The sequence below is a fragment of the Zea mays genome, chromosome 4 (genome assembly GCF_902167145.1).
Source record: "Zea mays cultivar B73 chromosome 4, Zm-B73-REFERENCE-NAM-5.0, whole genome shotgun sequence".
NCBI lineage: Eukaryota > Viridiplantae > Streptophyta > Magnoliopsida > Poales > Poaceae > Zea > Zea mays.
This window is the reverse complement of record NC_050099.1, coordinates 165,015,426-165,028,782: the sequence shown is the minus strand read 5'-3', so window position 1 is coordinate 165,028,782 and position 13,357 is coordinate 165,015,426. Positions and strand designations below refer to the sequence as shown.

At 40.9% G+C, this 13,357-nt stretch overlaps 2 protein-coding genes across 5 annotated transcripts; one reads left to right on the top strand and one right to left on the bottom strand.

Moving 5' to 3' along the window:
• The first annotated feature begins 80 nt into the window (after positions 1-80).
• Positions 81-6,531, top strand: LOC100284187 (uncharacterized). Of its 4 annotated transcripts, none has more exons than XM_035966941.1 (9): positions 81-398; positions 3,247-3,339; positions 3,536-3,564; positions 4,147-4,212; positions 4,538-4,645; positions 4,725-4,790; positions 5,018-5,138; positions 5,244-5,341; positions 6,184-6,531. In XM_035966941.1, the coding sequence occupies exons 2-8, from the start codon at positions 3,249-3,251 to the stop codon at positions 5,327-5,329; spliced, it is 567 nt and encodes a 188-aa protein (XP_035822834.1). In that variant the 5' UTR covers positions 81-398; positions 3,247-3,248; the 3' UTR covers positions 5,330-5,341; positions 6,184-6,531. The 4 variants fall into 4 exon arrangements, with proteins under 4 accessions (XP_035822834.1, XP_035822833.1, XP_035822832.1 ...); XM_035966940.1 differs by having other exon boundaries at positions 5,244-5,346; XM_035966939.1 differs by having other exon boundaries at positions 3,211-3,339; positions 5,244-5,325.
• Positions 6,532-9,346: 2,815 nt separating this feature from the next.
• LOC100284885 (ornithine carbamoyltransferase) lies at positions 9,347-13,067 on the bottom strand. Its single transcript, NM_001370683.1, has 5 exons — positions 12,744-13,067; positions 11,221-11,555; positions 10,471-10,602; positions 10,102-10,377; positions 9,347-9,800 (listed from the first exon to the last, which is right to left on the bottom strand). Exons 1-5 carry the CDS (start codon positions 12,934-12,936, stop codon positions 9,618-9,620), a joined length of 1,119 nt encoding a protein of 372 aa, NP_001357612.1. The 5' UTR covers positions 12,937-13,067; the 3' UTR covers positions 9,347-9,617.
• Positions 13,068-13,357: the final 290 nt, after the last annotated feature.

Sequence of the window (13,357 nt, the reverse complement as noted above, 5' to 3'; positions counted from 1 at the left end):
GCGGTGAACGAGGTCTTCCCACGGCGTGGCGTCCGATTCCCAAGTATATTCCTTCGCCGCCGTGGCCTGTGATGAGACGGGGAAATCAGATGCGGTGCCGGTGTGCAGCCTTCCACTCCGCCCTGTTCCCCTGAAGCGCGTTATCCCTCGCGTGGCGCGATCGGCACCGTCCACGTCACGGTCGTGCGGCCGTCCGATGAGTCGATGGGACGCCGGGGCCCACCCGTCATAAAGCGAAGGCCTATAGCTGCCGGAAATATCACATTTGATTCGAGCCAGTCAGCCAGCCCCGGAGCCCTGGACAGCAGCAGTGAACTCGAGGCCGCTCCGCCACCTCGCCACTCGCCTCTTCTCGCTCTCGCCACCGGGCCAGGGAAGGGACCATCCGATCGGCTCCGGTGAGTGGCGAGGGCGCCTCCTCCTTCCTGTTTCCCTCTGATCCATCGCTTGCTCGTGCTTCTCACCTTCTGATGACGCTGCTTTCTCCGTTTTCGTGCGCCTGCCCTGCCCCCTGAGCGCGTTCGTGTGTGTGTGTGTTTTTGTTTCTCGCCGATGCGCATGCGCCCGTTCGGTTGGGTCCTTAGCTTGGCCTTGACGCTTCTATGGTGCGCTTTCCTGTGCTTAATCTGTTGGTGATGTATTTAGTGATCAGAGGCGGGTAGTTTAGTTTGCGACCGTTTCTCTTCGTTGATCCCCTCCCCCTTTTCTACGTTTTTATGCAGGTTTCATGTGTTTTTCTTATATCCTGTTTCTGATTCATTTTTCCCTAATTCCTTTTCCTAAACTCTGGTGCCCTTCAGTACTAGTCTTTACTACTGCTAGTAGTATCACAAACGGCATCAACATTTTTGTTCCCCACTTTATCAGTAGTATAATGGAAAAACGTCTGGCGAAATTCGGAAATACGCTTTTGGGATGCTTCTGATAACCAACGAATGTGCTCTTCCTTGTTTTAGATCCTATTTCAATCTGAACTTTCCGCATGGATCCTTTTTTTTTTATTAGGCTTGTTTTGATTTCACTCCTGTATTGGGTTTTGCTCTACGTAAAACCAATAGTGGATTTGTTTACACGGCTCGGTAGTTATGCTACTCTGGCGATCGAGTTATGTAATTATGTTACTCTGGATCGGCTTCGATTTGTTCTGGACAGGATCATTACGCTGTGTGGCTTTTGTTTGCTTCACTTTTCGAGAGCGTCCCTTTCTTGTTATGCATGCTGAGTTTGCTATAAACATGTAGCAGCACTGCACTGCACTACAACCTCGTTGGCACTCTATCCGTCCTCTGTTTTTTTTTTTGGTGATGACAATTGTTCTGTTTCCCATCTGGTTCTACTCCATGTTTGTAGAAGGCGGTGCTGCGATTATTCAGTACTTGCGAGCATGTGTTTTTTTTGTACTAGCACTACCGTGTGTGCACGATTCCTATTTTTGTAGAAGGTGGTGCTGCAATTGTTCAGGACTTGGTTGTTCATGTTGTCTCGTGCGGAGTTGTTTAGGATACTGATGTCATCTCTTCGTATATTGCTTGACTAAGATCATGCTAGTTTTGATTAGGTAGCTTGCATAGAAAAAGCTTGAGTATGTATGTACTAATCAAATCGCGCCCTGTGGCAATCCCGTACATACATTAATTTCACTTGGCATTGTTCATTGGCATCTTTCTTTATGCTATCTGCAGTAACGTAGAAGGCCACTTTCCGTTTGTCCTTTTCTGCTTTTGTATGGCTTTGAAGTTACTCAGGAGACAGAGCTTTTCTGCGTTCTCAATTTTTTTTTTGGAACGAAGTGGCAGGAGCTACTCAGGCCTTAGTATCGGGCACCTAAGAAGGAACACACTCAGGTCTTAGTATCGGGCACCTAAGAAGGAACACGACATGCAACCCTAGTACAAGCCAAAGCGGTTAGACGCACTTTTATAGAGCAAGACACACTCTCTCACTCTCCCTGCGATCCGGAGCGGTGACAGCGAGCGATGCTCAAAGATTCTTCGGTTGCGCTCCTTCCAAAGGTTCCACGTAGTGTAGATGACCAGGCCATTGAACTCCCTTTTGCGATCTTGCGGAAAGAGAGTCTCCGTCTTCTCTCACCACTCGCCAATGCTGGAGATGTTGCTCAAATCCACATGTTGCGGCAGGGAAAAGCTTTCCCAAGCAAGAACTGTGTTCCAGACCTCATGAGCGAAGGGGCAGGTTAGGCATAGATGGAGTTCTGATTCTATAGGTCTATTGCATAGGGCGCAAGATGGTTGGTGCGGCCATCCACGACGTGCTAGGTTGACTGCGTTCTCAATTTGTTTACTCTCCATGCCTGATGGCTCCAAAAGTTATCCAGTTTCTGATTAGGCCCGGTTTGTTCCTTTATTTTAAGGAATTGGAATCTAAACTAATAGAGTAGACTATTTTTTTAGAATTAGTCATCCCACAACTTTCCAAAGTTTATATATAAATCAACCTCAAATTTATAGGATGAGAGATGAAAATTGATTCTATATATTTGAATGCTACTTTTCTAATATACAAATTATAGCACACTCTTCTACTTGATTCTCTATAGCATAAGTGTAGTGTATAACTATCTCTCTCATATGATTTAGGATAATATACAAATATATTAGCTTAATTAGTTTGTGTCTAAATTATGATTATTAGAATGGAATTCAATTCCAATGAAACAAACGGAACCTTAGAGTTTTTTCTCCTTTGACAAATCGACATGACAACAAAGCAAGAAACTAAGAAGTTCTTTGTTCAGTTGTTCATTTGGGGGGGGGGGAGGGATGGGCGGCTTTGTTCAGTTGTTCTGTGTGTGGTTTTCCTCATCCCTATCTAATACTCCTTTTACCTCAAAATATAATTTGTTTTAGACTAATCAAACATTCATTAAGTAACATATGAATGTAGTTTGTATGTATGTCTATATTCATTATTATTGGAATGAATGTGGACGGAAAAAAACGTGGGCCAGAAAGAACTATATTTTGGAATGGAGGGAGTAAATTTTTGCCATGGGCCCACGGCAATTCTCTTGTGCTTTCGAAAAAAATGTGAGGTCATGGATATGGTGCCAGTAATTTTAGTGTAGAATTGTACAAGTTGGTTGCTAAAGTCTACTTACTCACTTAGGCAATGCTTACCTATTGTTTGAGCACATACTCAACAAAGTGGCGTGAGCTATTTAACTTGCCTCTTATGGTTCTTGAATTATAGAACTTGTTGAATTCATGAAATTGTCTTAAATCATAGTCATGGCTGGAGCTGCTGCTCTCAATGAGGGTATCCTTTCTTCCGTGTCCGAGAAAAATGTTGCTGCTCACCCATGGCATGATTTGGAGATAGGTACTAAAACACTTGTTCTTCATCATTTCTTTCTATCATTTTGCTATACTTGTTTCATAGACTATGGTATTGTCACCTTTCCTTTCCCTGGTCTCCTCATGGTTTTAAGTCTTTAAGAATATCAAAATGCACTAGTGTTCTGCTCTAAGCGATTTGCTGTTTTTTCTTTGCCTTATCGTGTACCTTTCAAATGCAGGACCAGAGGCTCCTGAAGTGTTCAATTGTGTAAGTCTAACTTTTACTAGTAAATTTACAAATATGGTTGGTGTTCTTAATTCTGATCTTACTGATGGATAGCAATTTGAAGCTTTTTATCTTCGTACTTACATTAAGCTTCATATGTGAATAGGGACCGATATTCATGGCCTGCTTAGCAGTCATGGACTCCATATTTTATAACCTCCCTACATATATTAGGTCTATTGAAACTTGTGGGGCAATAGAACTTAAGTTACCACTACCTAATCAGTCTCATGATTTTTGAATTTGCACATCATTTTGGCTATGATATGAACATATGATCTACTGGTGCAAACATATCTCAAACTGTCTTGTAGTACAGATACATGATGTGCTAGCTCAATCGTGCCTCGAGTTGTGTTGTTGGGGTATAGTACTCACCAATCAACGGTTTTGTATAAACAAGATATACTTACATGCTAGTAGTCTAGTCTAGTACAGTACATATTATTTCCTGCAGCCTGCACTCCTTTATTTACCCCTCTTCGACATATCTCAAACTATCTTATCATGTACTTGCTTGATTCCTATAAAGTAAGTTTATGTGCACATTTTTTCAATTGCCAGGTGGTTGAGATTCCTAGAGGCAGCAAGGTTAAGTATGAGTTGGACAAGATATCTGGTCTGATCAAGGTGAGGTCCTATTTCATGTTCAGCACATTAAATTTTGTTTTGGTGTTTCTAAATTTGGAATCACTTAGTAAATATGTGCACCATGAACTCCCTGTTGGATACAGCAGTATTGCTGAAATCTCGTTGATGTGTGTGCCTACGCCAAGATGCAATTGGCACTGCTCCATACAAAATGCAGTCTCTATATAGGAAAAAAAAAGAACATGTCTTAATAATGTGTTATTGACAATATTTCCATTAGTAACACCAAGGGTTATGGTGGGGTTGCTTGCTACAATTCTTTTTTTCACATTGACAGTAGGTAACCGGAGATTGCTTATTACAGGTGGATCGTGTCCTTTACTCCTCTGTTGTTTACCCACATAACTATGGTTTCATTCCACGCACACTCTGTGAGGATAGCGACCCCATGGACGTCCTCGTACTGATGCAGGTGTGATGTGTTTATGTAGCATTTCGATAGCCTTCCGTTATCAGCTTTACGCTAACATTGTGTGCTCTTTTTCTGGAAGGAACAAGTTGTCCCTGGGTGTTTTCTGCGAGCTCGTGCTATTGGGCTCATGCCTATGATCGATCAGGTCTAGTTTCTCCATCACCTGATCCCATAGTGTTTGCTCTGTTTTACCTTTGGCTAGGGGCTATTTCACTGTGTTCTTCCACGTAATTTTGAGACCATTTGATGTGTCAGTTTTGACCAAGCCAGCATAAGATCTTTCTGTAGAATATAGCAGTTCTCCTCGTAAATTAGTTCTATCCCATGGCTGAATTCTTTGCACCTTATTTAATTGTTGTTCAATATCATCAGGGTGAGAAAGATGATAAGATCATAGCTGTCTGTGCTGATGACCCTGAATTCCGTCACTACAAGGACATCTCGGACCTCCCCCCGCATCGCCTTCAAGAGATCCGCCGCTTTTTTGAAGATTGTATGTTCCTAAACCTGTATCCACAGCTTGTCCGAGTGTTACACTACAGAGCGTCAAATGCAATAACTAGAGTGCAAAATCGTTATATTTCTGCTATGTTGACAGATAAAAAGAATGAAAACAAAGAAGTTGCAGTGAATGATTTCCTCCCAGCCGAAGATGCCATCAAAGCAATCGAGCACTCGATGTGAGTTTTGTTCCTCGTAAGGTCGATACTCTCGTATTCATTTCAATCTATATGTATTGAGATAGATTAGAGTGAAACTTAAACTAATTTACACCTCAATCCACCTCAATACATATGACAATACACGTGAATTGAGGTGAATGCGAGAGCATTCAAATAAGGCTTAAAAGGCTTATTCAGTTTAGAAGGATTGGAGTGATTAAATCGAGTCCAAGTCAAAATTGAATAGAAAAAGATTTAGGTGCCGTTTGGTTAATGAAATGTAACGTAAATGATAATGGTAACGATTCGCGCTGAAATACCAACGGTAATGAGTTTGAATAGGATGGTATCATTTTCTAGTGTGGTATCCGATTACGGTTAAACTTAAATAAACATGATTTAATGTTATTTAGTTATCCATTACATTAGAAATATGTGAACCAAACAGTATCTTAATCCTCTTCGATCTCTTTGATTCATGTGCAACCAAACCAGACCTAATTTGGCTTATGTTACTACCTCCGTTCTTAAATATATGCCGCCGTTGACTTCTTTTAAAAAAACTTTGACCGCTTGTCTTATTCAAAAAAATCATGAATTATAATTTATTTTGTTATGATTTGTTTTATCACTTAGGGTTGTTTGTGCATTAATTTGAAATTTTACATTTTTTTGAATAAATATTTTGAATAAGACGAGTAGTAAAGTTTTTAAAAAAATTAACATCGTCATATATTTAAGAACGTAGGAAGTACTACTCTATACTAGCTTGCTTTGATACGCTCTATACAGGACAATAATTTGTGTGTTGTCAAAATAGAGTTTTGTGTGTTATCAAAATAGAGCTCACTGAACCAGTTTGGATTTATACTTCAGGGACCTGTATGGCTCGTACGTCATGGAAAGCCTGAGGAGGTGATCTGCTGCTGCTTGATTGTGGATGCTACGTAATTTTCTCAACAGCTCATCGAGAGTACCGTAGTCCGTAGTACGGCAAATGTTAACACGCACGAACTGGAATCATGACCAAGGGATATTACCTTCTGTTCATGCTGAAACGATCAGCAGTTTCTTTCTTTGCATCATATGCCACGTCAAATCAAGGCACTTGCCTCTGAAATCTTTGTGGTCAAGTCAAACCAGCACTTCGACAGAACGATTGATGGATGCCTCATGCCTGTATTACTGTTACATAAATGTCCATTTGCTCAACTTCATTTCTTATCTGAGATGCCTACTTGCCTAGGACTCGTCTGATAAAATAACTTGTGCTCGCCCCAAATGTAGCTACTATTCCATACTCCTTGCATCCTAAATTATAAGCACGCCCCGAGACGAGCCTCTCGGCGCCTAGACAATAATTAGGCTATTTCTAGCAGGTCTTATCTTATTTTATATCTCATCTTATATTTTAAACTTCATTCTGTAACATTGTTATCTATAATGCTAGACATGGCTTGTAATAATTAGGCTATCTCCAACACTCTCTTATCTCATTTCATATTATCTTATATTTTAAACTTCACTTTGTACCAGTGTTATCTATAGTATTGTACAATCTTAGACGACAGTAAAGTGACGTGTAACACAAAACCGCGGGAAGGGGAGGATGGGAGATTAGGTTGTATCCATCAGATTATGCATATAGACGTTGTAAAACACTGTTTAGGCTGTGCGCAACGCATCCTATCATCCGCCCCCTCTTCGTTTAGCGCGTACAGGTGACGGTACAGGCTGCAGCGCTGGCCGCTATGCCTGCTACAGTGTAAGACTTCCAGCATCGTCCCCTAAATTCTATCCTGTAAAGTAATATTACTTGTCTTTTACAGCATCATTTAAAAGATTATACTCTTTATATTTTTTACATCTCCAGCAACGTCCTCTAAATTTCATTATCTATTTCTACAGTGTTAACAAAATTCATAAAGTACCATAATTATTCACTCTTTTGCATATAATTTGAACATGACGTAATTAACTAATGCAAAAATGACACTTGGACAATTTTGCAAACGTATATTAATTAGAAAATCAATTATCCAGGATTATTGTATATATATTAATTCATGTTGGTTAACTCTAACAAATAGTCTTTCGTTCGTTTGCCAAAAAAAATTTGCAATTACATGTAAAAATGTTATTTACGTGTACTTAAATCAATTTCTAATGTTCAGTTTACACCATGGTCTATGGGTCCCACAAGGCCACAACCATCACGTGCAACGGAGGGAAAGTGGAGAGAGGAAGACGCAGGACTGATTGTATAGCGTGTGCACAGTGATGCGCTAGAAGTAGCGTGCGAAGGTACCGTCCGCTATTTTATAGGAAATTTTACAGTTCATTGCTAGACACTATAGAGGAGGCTGAGTTTGCTAGATTTAGAGTACAGAACGATATAGAGTTTATTGCTGGAGAGAGTCTAAGAGTCTGTTTGGAAATATAATATTTTCTTAGTTCAAAGACAACACTATGATATTTAAGCATAACATAGTATTTTACACTAAAAGACGTTTGAGACCACATCTGTATTTTAAACCATGGTTTACCAATACCACAACATTTTTGGTAAAAAACTTTGGTCTATACCAAAGTTTTTTCTTACACACAGCTACGGTCTTCTCGTCTCTTATACTACAACTAAAATACTATATCTCCAACCAGGTGTTGGATTGAACTGATATAAAAATACCATAATTATGTCATGGCATACATTAAGGGCCTGTTTGGAAATGCAGTTTTGAAATGATGTAGTTTTGAGATACTATAGTTTACAATTGTACATGACATAAATACTACGGTATTATTTTACCACAGTAAAACCACAGTGTTGCTCAAAACCGAGATCTGTTTGGTTCTATTGGAAAAACAAAGTATATGTAGAGAGAAGAGAAGAAAACTGATATCATGAGTGTAGTTTCGAAAACTCCAAAAATACAACGGTTTTAGGTAAACCATGATATTTAAAACTGTGTTTTGACTGTACAAACAAAACACTTTTTGTGTTCCAATACTATAGTATCATCAAATACCATAGTATTGTTTTAAAACTGCAAAAATATTACACTTCCAAACAGGGCCTAAACTGTGGTATTATAAACTATGGTTTTGAGAAATAAAGTTCCAAATAGCCCCTAAGGCCATGTTTGGAAGCGTAGTATTTTTTCAGTTTTGAAACAATACTATGGTATTTGATGATACTATAGTGTTGGAACACAAAAAATGTTTGGTTTGTACAGACAAAACACAGTTTTAAATACCATGGTTTACTTGAAACCGTGATATTTTTGGAGTTTTCGAAACTCTACTCATGACCTCAATTTTCTTCTCTTCTCTCTACATATACTTTGTTTTTCCAATGAAACCAAACAAATCTCGGTTTTAAGGAATACTATGGTTTTACCGTGGTAAAGTAATATCGTAGTATTTTTGTCATGTACAATTGTAAACTATAGTATCTCAAAACTACATCATTTCAAAACCGCATTTCCAAACAGGCCCTAAGTGTGTTGCATAGTGAACCGCTAGAAGCAGGGTAGTGGACACACCTGTGTGGTTTTGCGTATGTCGGTATTTATTAGTTGAAAAAAGTTGATAATAATAAAAAGTATGAATAGAAAATGATATTTTATGGTTATAATAAGAGAAGTATTTAGATAGAACCGTTGTAGGAAATGAAAAAAATAGGATGAAATCTTAACAATGTGACATAAAAGTGGGATGTAGAAAGAGAAATTTAAGAGGAATTGCCGTGGATAGTCTTACACTCTGTCTGGGATGTTTTCAAGTGTCATAGCCTTTCAGATTTGGCATAAAAGCAACCAAACATCTCAGAATTTTTTTTCTGCTCATGCAATCTTTCCAAACAGTTTTTTTTTTATGAAATATGAATCCGCTCCACCAGGATATACGATGCATCCTCTATCTACCAACCAAACACACCGAACTCCAACCACACCCTTCCAAAACTCCAACCTGATGCGGCAAAAAGAGAAGGCAGGTGCAGTAGTGCAGGCAAGGAAGGATGGAGCCAGGCAAAACTGATCCAGGGTCTCGGCCAAACGTGTCTTTCAATGTTAAAGCTGTCATGATTCGCGAATGAAACTAGCACATAAGTTTATTTTTTATTCAGGTTACCAAACCTTTACAGCACAACAAATTCCCACCCTGAAGAACCGTTATCACCTTACTAAACAGTTCGTCTGAACTAAGCTCTCATATATGCCCTAAAGCCAAAACAGCCTCAATGCTTCAGCAAGACAGCAATGCCCAATAATCTAAGAGGAGCGTGTCACTGGTGTGCAATAGGAGAGTTAAGCACCGAGCACGTGAAGCATGATGGCGTTCTGAGCGTGCATTCTGTTCTCAGCCTGGGGGAACACGATTGAGTTGGGAGCCTCAATGGCGCCGTCAGTCACCTCCACTCCTCTCTCTGCAGGCAAACAGTGCATAAGGTAGGCCTGTGGGCCAGCAATCTCCATCAGGGCCTCATCCACCTGCAATATAGGATAAAAAACAGAAGTGTTAGCTGAAGGCTAACAATGTGAGCTATAATTACTACTGAGAAACACAGAAATAAGACATTGAGCAATGGTCGCTTGTACAGTTTCACTGCCACTTGAACACCACAATTATGATTTGAGATAAATACAGTACCTTGAATCATATGAAGGACAGAACATATACGATGATTTCTCTAGTTGTAACTCAATCACCTCATGGGCTTATGCTATGTATATGTACTTGGAGTCCAGTAAGACACGCAGAAATTCTAGAAAGTGTGAAAAACAAACATACCGTGAATCCCTGGAACTTCTGTTTTCTATAATCAGCTTCTTCCTTTTGTCCCATACTGGCCCAAACATCTGTGTACACAATGTCTGCTCCCTTAACTGCTTCCCTGGGACTGTTTGTTATTTCAATCTTACTGATTCCAGCACTCCTGGCGATCTCCACTGTGTTTGCGTCAGGCTCAAATCCCTTGGGACAAGCACATACAAAGTGAAAAGGAAGCACAGCAGCCAATAGCAGCCATGAGTGCACAATGTTGTTCCCATCTCCAACATAGACAACCTACAACGCAATCGAAGAAGACAATTGGTTACAACCCAGAAACTCAAAATTAGACACAGGCCAAACACAGTTAATTCAGTGTTATGATTCTACCTTAGTGTTTTCAATACGACCAATCTGCTCAAGCATAGTAAGTGCATCAGCCATTATCTGGCATGGATGGTTATAGTCAGTGAGACCATTTATGACAGGTACAGATGCATATTTTGCCAAGTCCAGAATATCCTACCAAAACCATATGAGAAGTTAGGAGACAATGTTTGGATGGAAACAAAAGGAATCAAAACCAACTGGAACTACCTAACATCAATATGAGAAGGACAAATGAGAGCGGTAAATTATGAAGATAAAGTAACAATATCCAAGACAACTAAACAAACATGATCTCGAGGCAAGATATCAACTCAAAACACCAATTATTTGTTTACATCCAGATAAAACAAGTTTGATCTTCATATCAGATAGAACACAGACAAACCAAGAAAACACTGAAGAAAACTGCCAAGATGATGATATCAGTTCAAAAACACCACACATCCATATACATATCAGGACCCAAGTTGGTTTATTAGAATTAAACACACTTACTGTTTCAGTTAAATATATACCAAATTGAAGTTGTTGTTTCATAATAATATATTCCCACTGGCAAAATTTTACTTTAACTAACGACTATAGTGCTTGTAGTTTTGAGATTGATATCCAATTGTTGTGCTTAAGCAGCACGGAGAAGACAGATCAAATATGTAAAAAGAAAAATGATCCAGGTTATGTGCCCTTGTTGGTTATGTTGGTAAAAAGACCACATAAAAGAAATCTTAATTATGCAACTCATGACCATACTTGGTGAGCAAAGACCCTAGCCATAATGATGTCATTATAGCCAGAAAGTACTCTAGCAACATCACGAGTCTCCTCACGTTTGCCCATCTGGATATCATCTGGACCCAAATAAATAGCATGCCCACCAAGTAAAAAGAATCCCGTCTCAAATGAAACACGGGTCCTCATTGATGGCTTGGCAAAAATCATGGCCATTGTTTTCCCTTTGAACGGTTGGAAGCTCTTGTCTCCAGACTTTATCAATGCCTTAACCTCGATGGCTCGATTAAGAATCTTCATTATTGTATCCTTGTCAAAATCAATGATTTGAAGGAAATCCTTAGGAGCCTGTTTGGCTGCAAGAAATTGCTAGAGTTAGAAAGAAAGTGTGTTGTGCATGATACAATACTTCCTGTATAATGAAAGCTCACATCGATAATTCGATACCTAAAACATTTGAGTGCATGTATTGGTATGAGGGAGCAGAGAGGATCACATTCAAAAGATGTTCTACGCCACATTAAACAGCAGGAATAGCTCAATGGGCATGCAAAGAAAAATCAAATTATGCAATCATAAGGCCTGATAAATTCGAAATTCAAGAAAAAAAATGCAAGGTTCAGTAATTCACATATGACATAAGTATACATCACTCAACATAAGAGTTCCTAATTGGTCTAGTGGCTACACCAGAACAGAAACGAGCCTGAAATTTGGCATAGGCAATTTTAATAGTTTAGAGAGGAGAATACAGCTGACTTTTAAGAGCAACTCCAACAGTCTAGCTAAATCAACTAGTATCGGTAAAAATAGAAAAACGGCGTCCAAAACTTGATCCAACAGACACTCTTTCTTCCTCGCTTCTCTATCCTGCTGGGTATCCCGTCAAGGCCGCTGGTCATCTTTGACGAGCGCGCTCGCTCGCCATCTCTTCCCGTTCTCGTGCACGCGCCTGCAGATACAATGAGCACGAATAGACACGTACAGTACAGTCCGGTCCAGTTCAAAAGCCAAAGAAGAAAATGGGTTTGCTAGGTCCATCGTGCGATACATCTCCGCAGGCTGCTTGAAGTATGTGCAGTACCTTGTCTCGTTGGCCGATGATGTGGACAGTCAATTTCGGGTAGCTCGGCACAGCAGGGGTTTTCAGGTGATTTGAATATGGATACACAAGATTTATAGAGAGTTTGTTGGTTTACCTCATTGTTTATGAAGTTATCTATTTTTTAGAGTCATCATAAAACTCTAAATTTAGCTAGAATTATAGCTAGCCTTTTGGAGTTGCTCTAATAGGTATTGGCACCCCATGGGCACCAGAGTTAGCTACAAACAAAAGGACTCGATCATATTTTGGCTGTTCCATCGCAGCATCAACGAAATCAACCAATCATCGCAGCTTACAGTTTATCCCATCTCACAGCAATGGTTACTTCTAGCCCATCGAAAGCACATACCAATAGCCATACCCCTCAGCACCCTCGATACCAGCAAGCCCGAACAAGCAACGAATCAGAGTACATCAATGCGGCGTTAGAATAACTAACCATCCTTCCCCGCGGCGGCGGACACAACGGGGCTCGACACGGCGGCGACCGCGACCCCGCGGCGGGTCACGGGCGAGGCGGCGGCGGCGATTGGGCAAGCGGTGCGCGGAGGGAGCGTGAACGGCTGCCTGAGGCGGGCGGAGGAGACGACGACGTGGCTGCTGGAGCCGGAGATCGCCGCCGCCGGCGTCATCGCGGGTGGCGCGCGTGTGATTGCGGTGCGGTGGCGCTGAGGGGATGGGAGGACAGATGCGATGCGATGGACGGGTGCGCGAGTGCGAGCTCGGATACTGCCGTCGCCGGACTCGGGATACGGATTTGTTGCTAGGGCCTAAGGAGCAGAATCAGGTTAGCCTAGGTATAGATGACCAATAAGCACGAGGGCCACAAGTCCGGCATAAAGCCCGTTGTTTGGGTCCGGTCCAAACCCGGTACGACCCGGTTCTAAGCGAGCCCTGGCCGGCCCGGCACGAATAAGCGGGTCGGGCTCGGACAGAAAACTAGGCACGATGGGCTAGCCCGGCACGGCCCGTTTACCTCTAAGCCCGTTTTTTACACTAAAACATGTTTACCGGCCCGCATAGCCCGCTTTTTTCGTGCTAAATGGGTCGTCC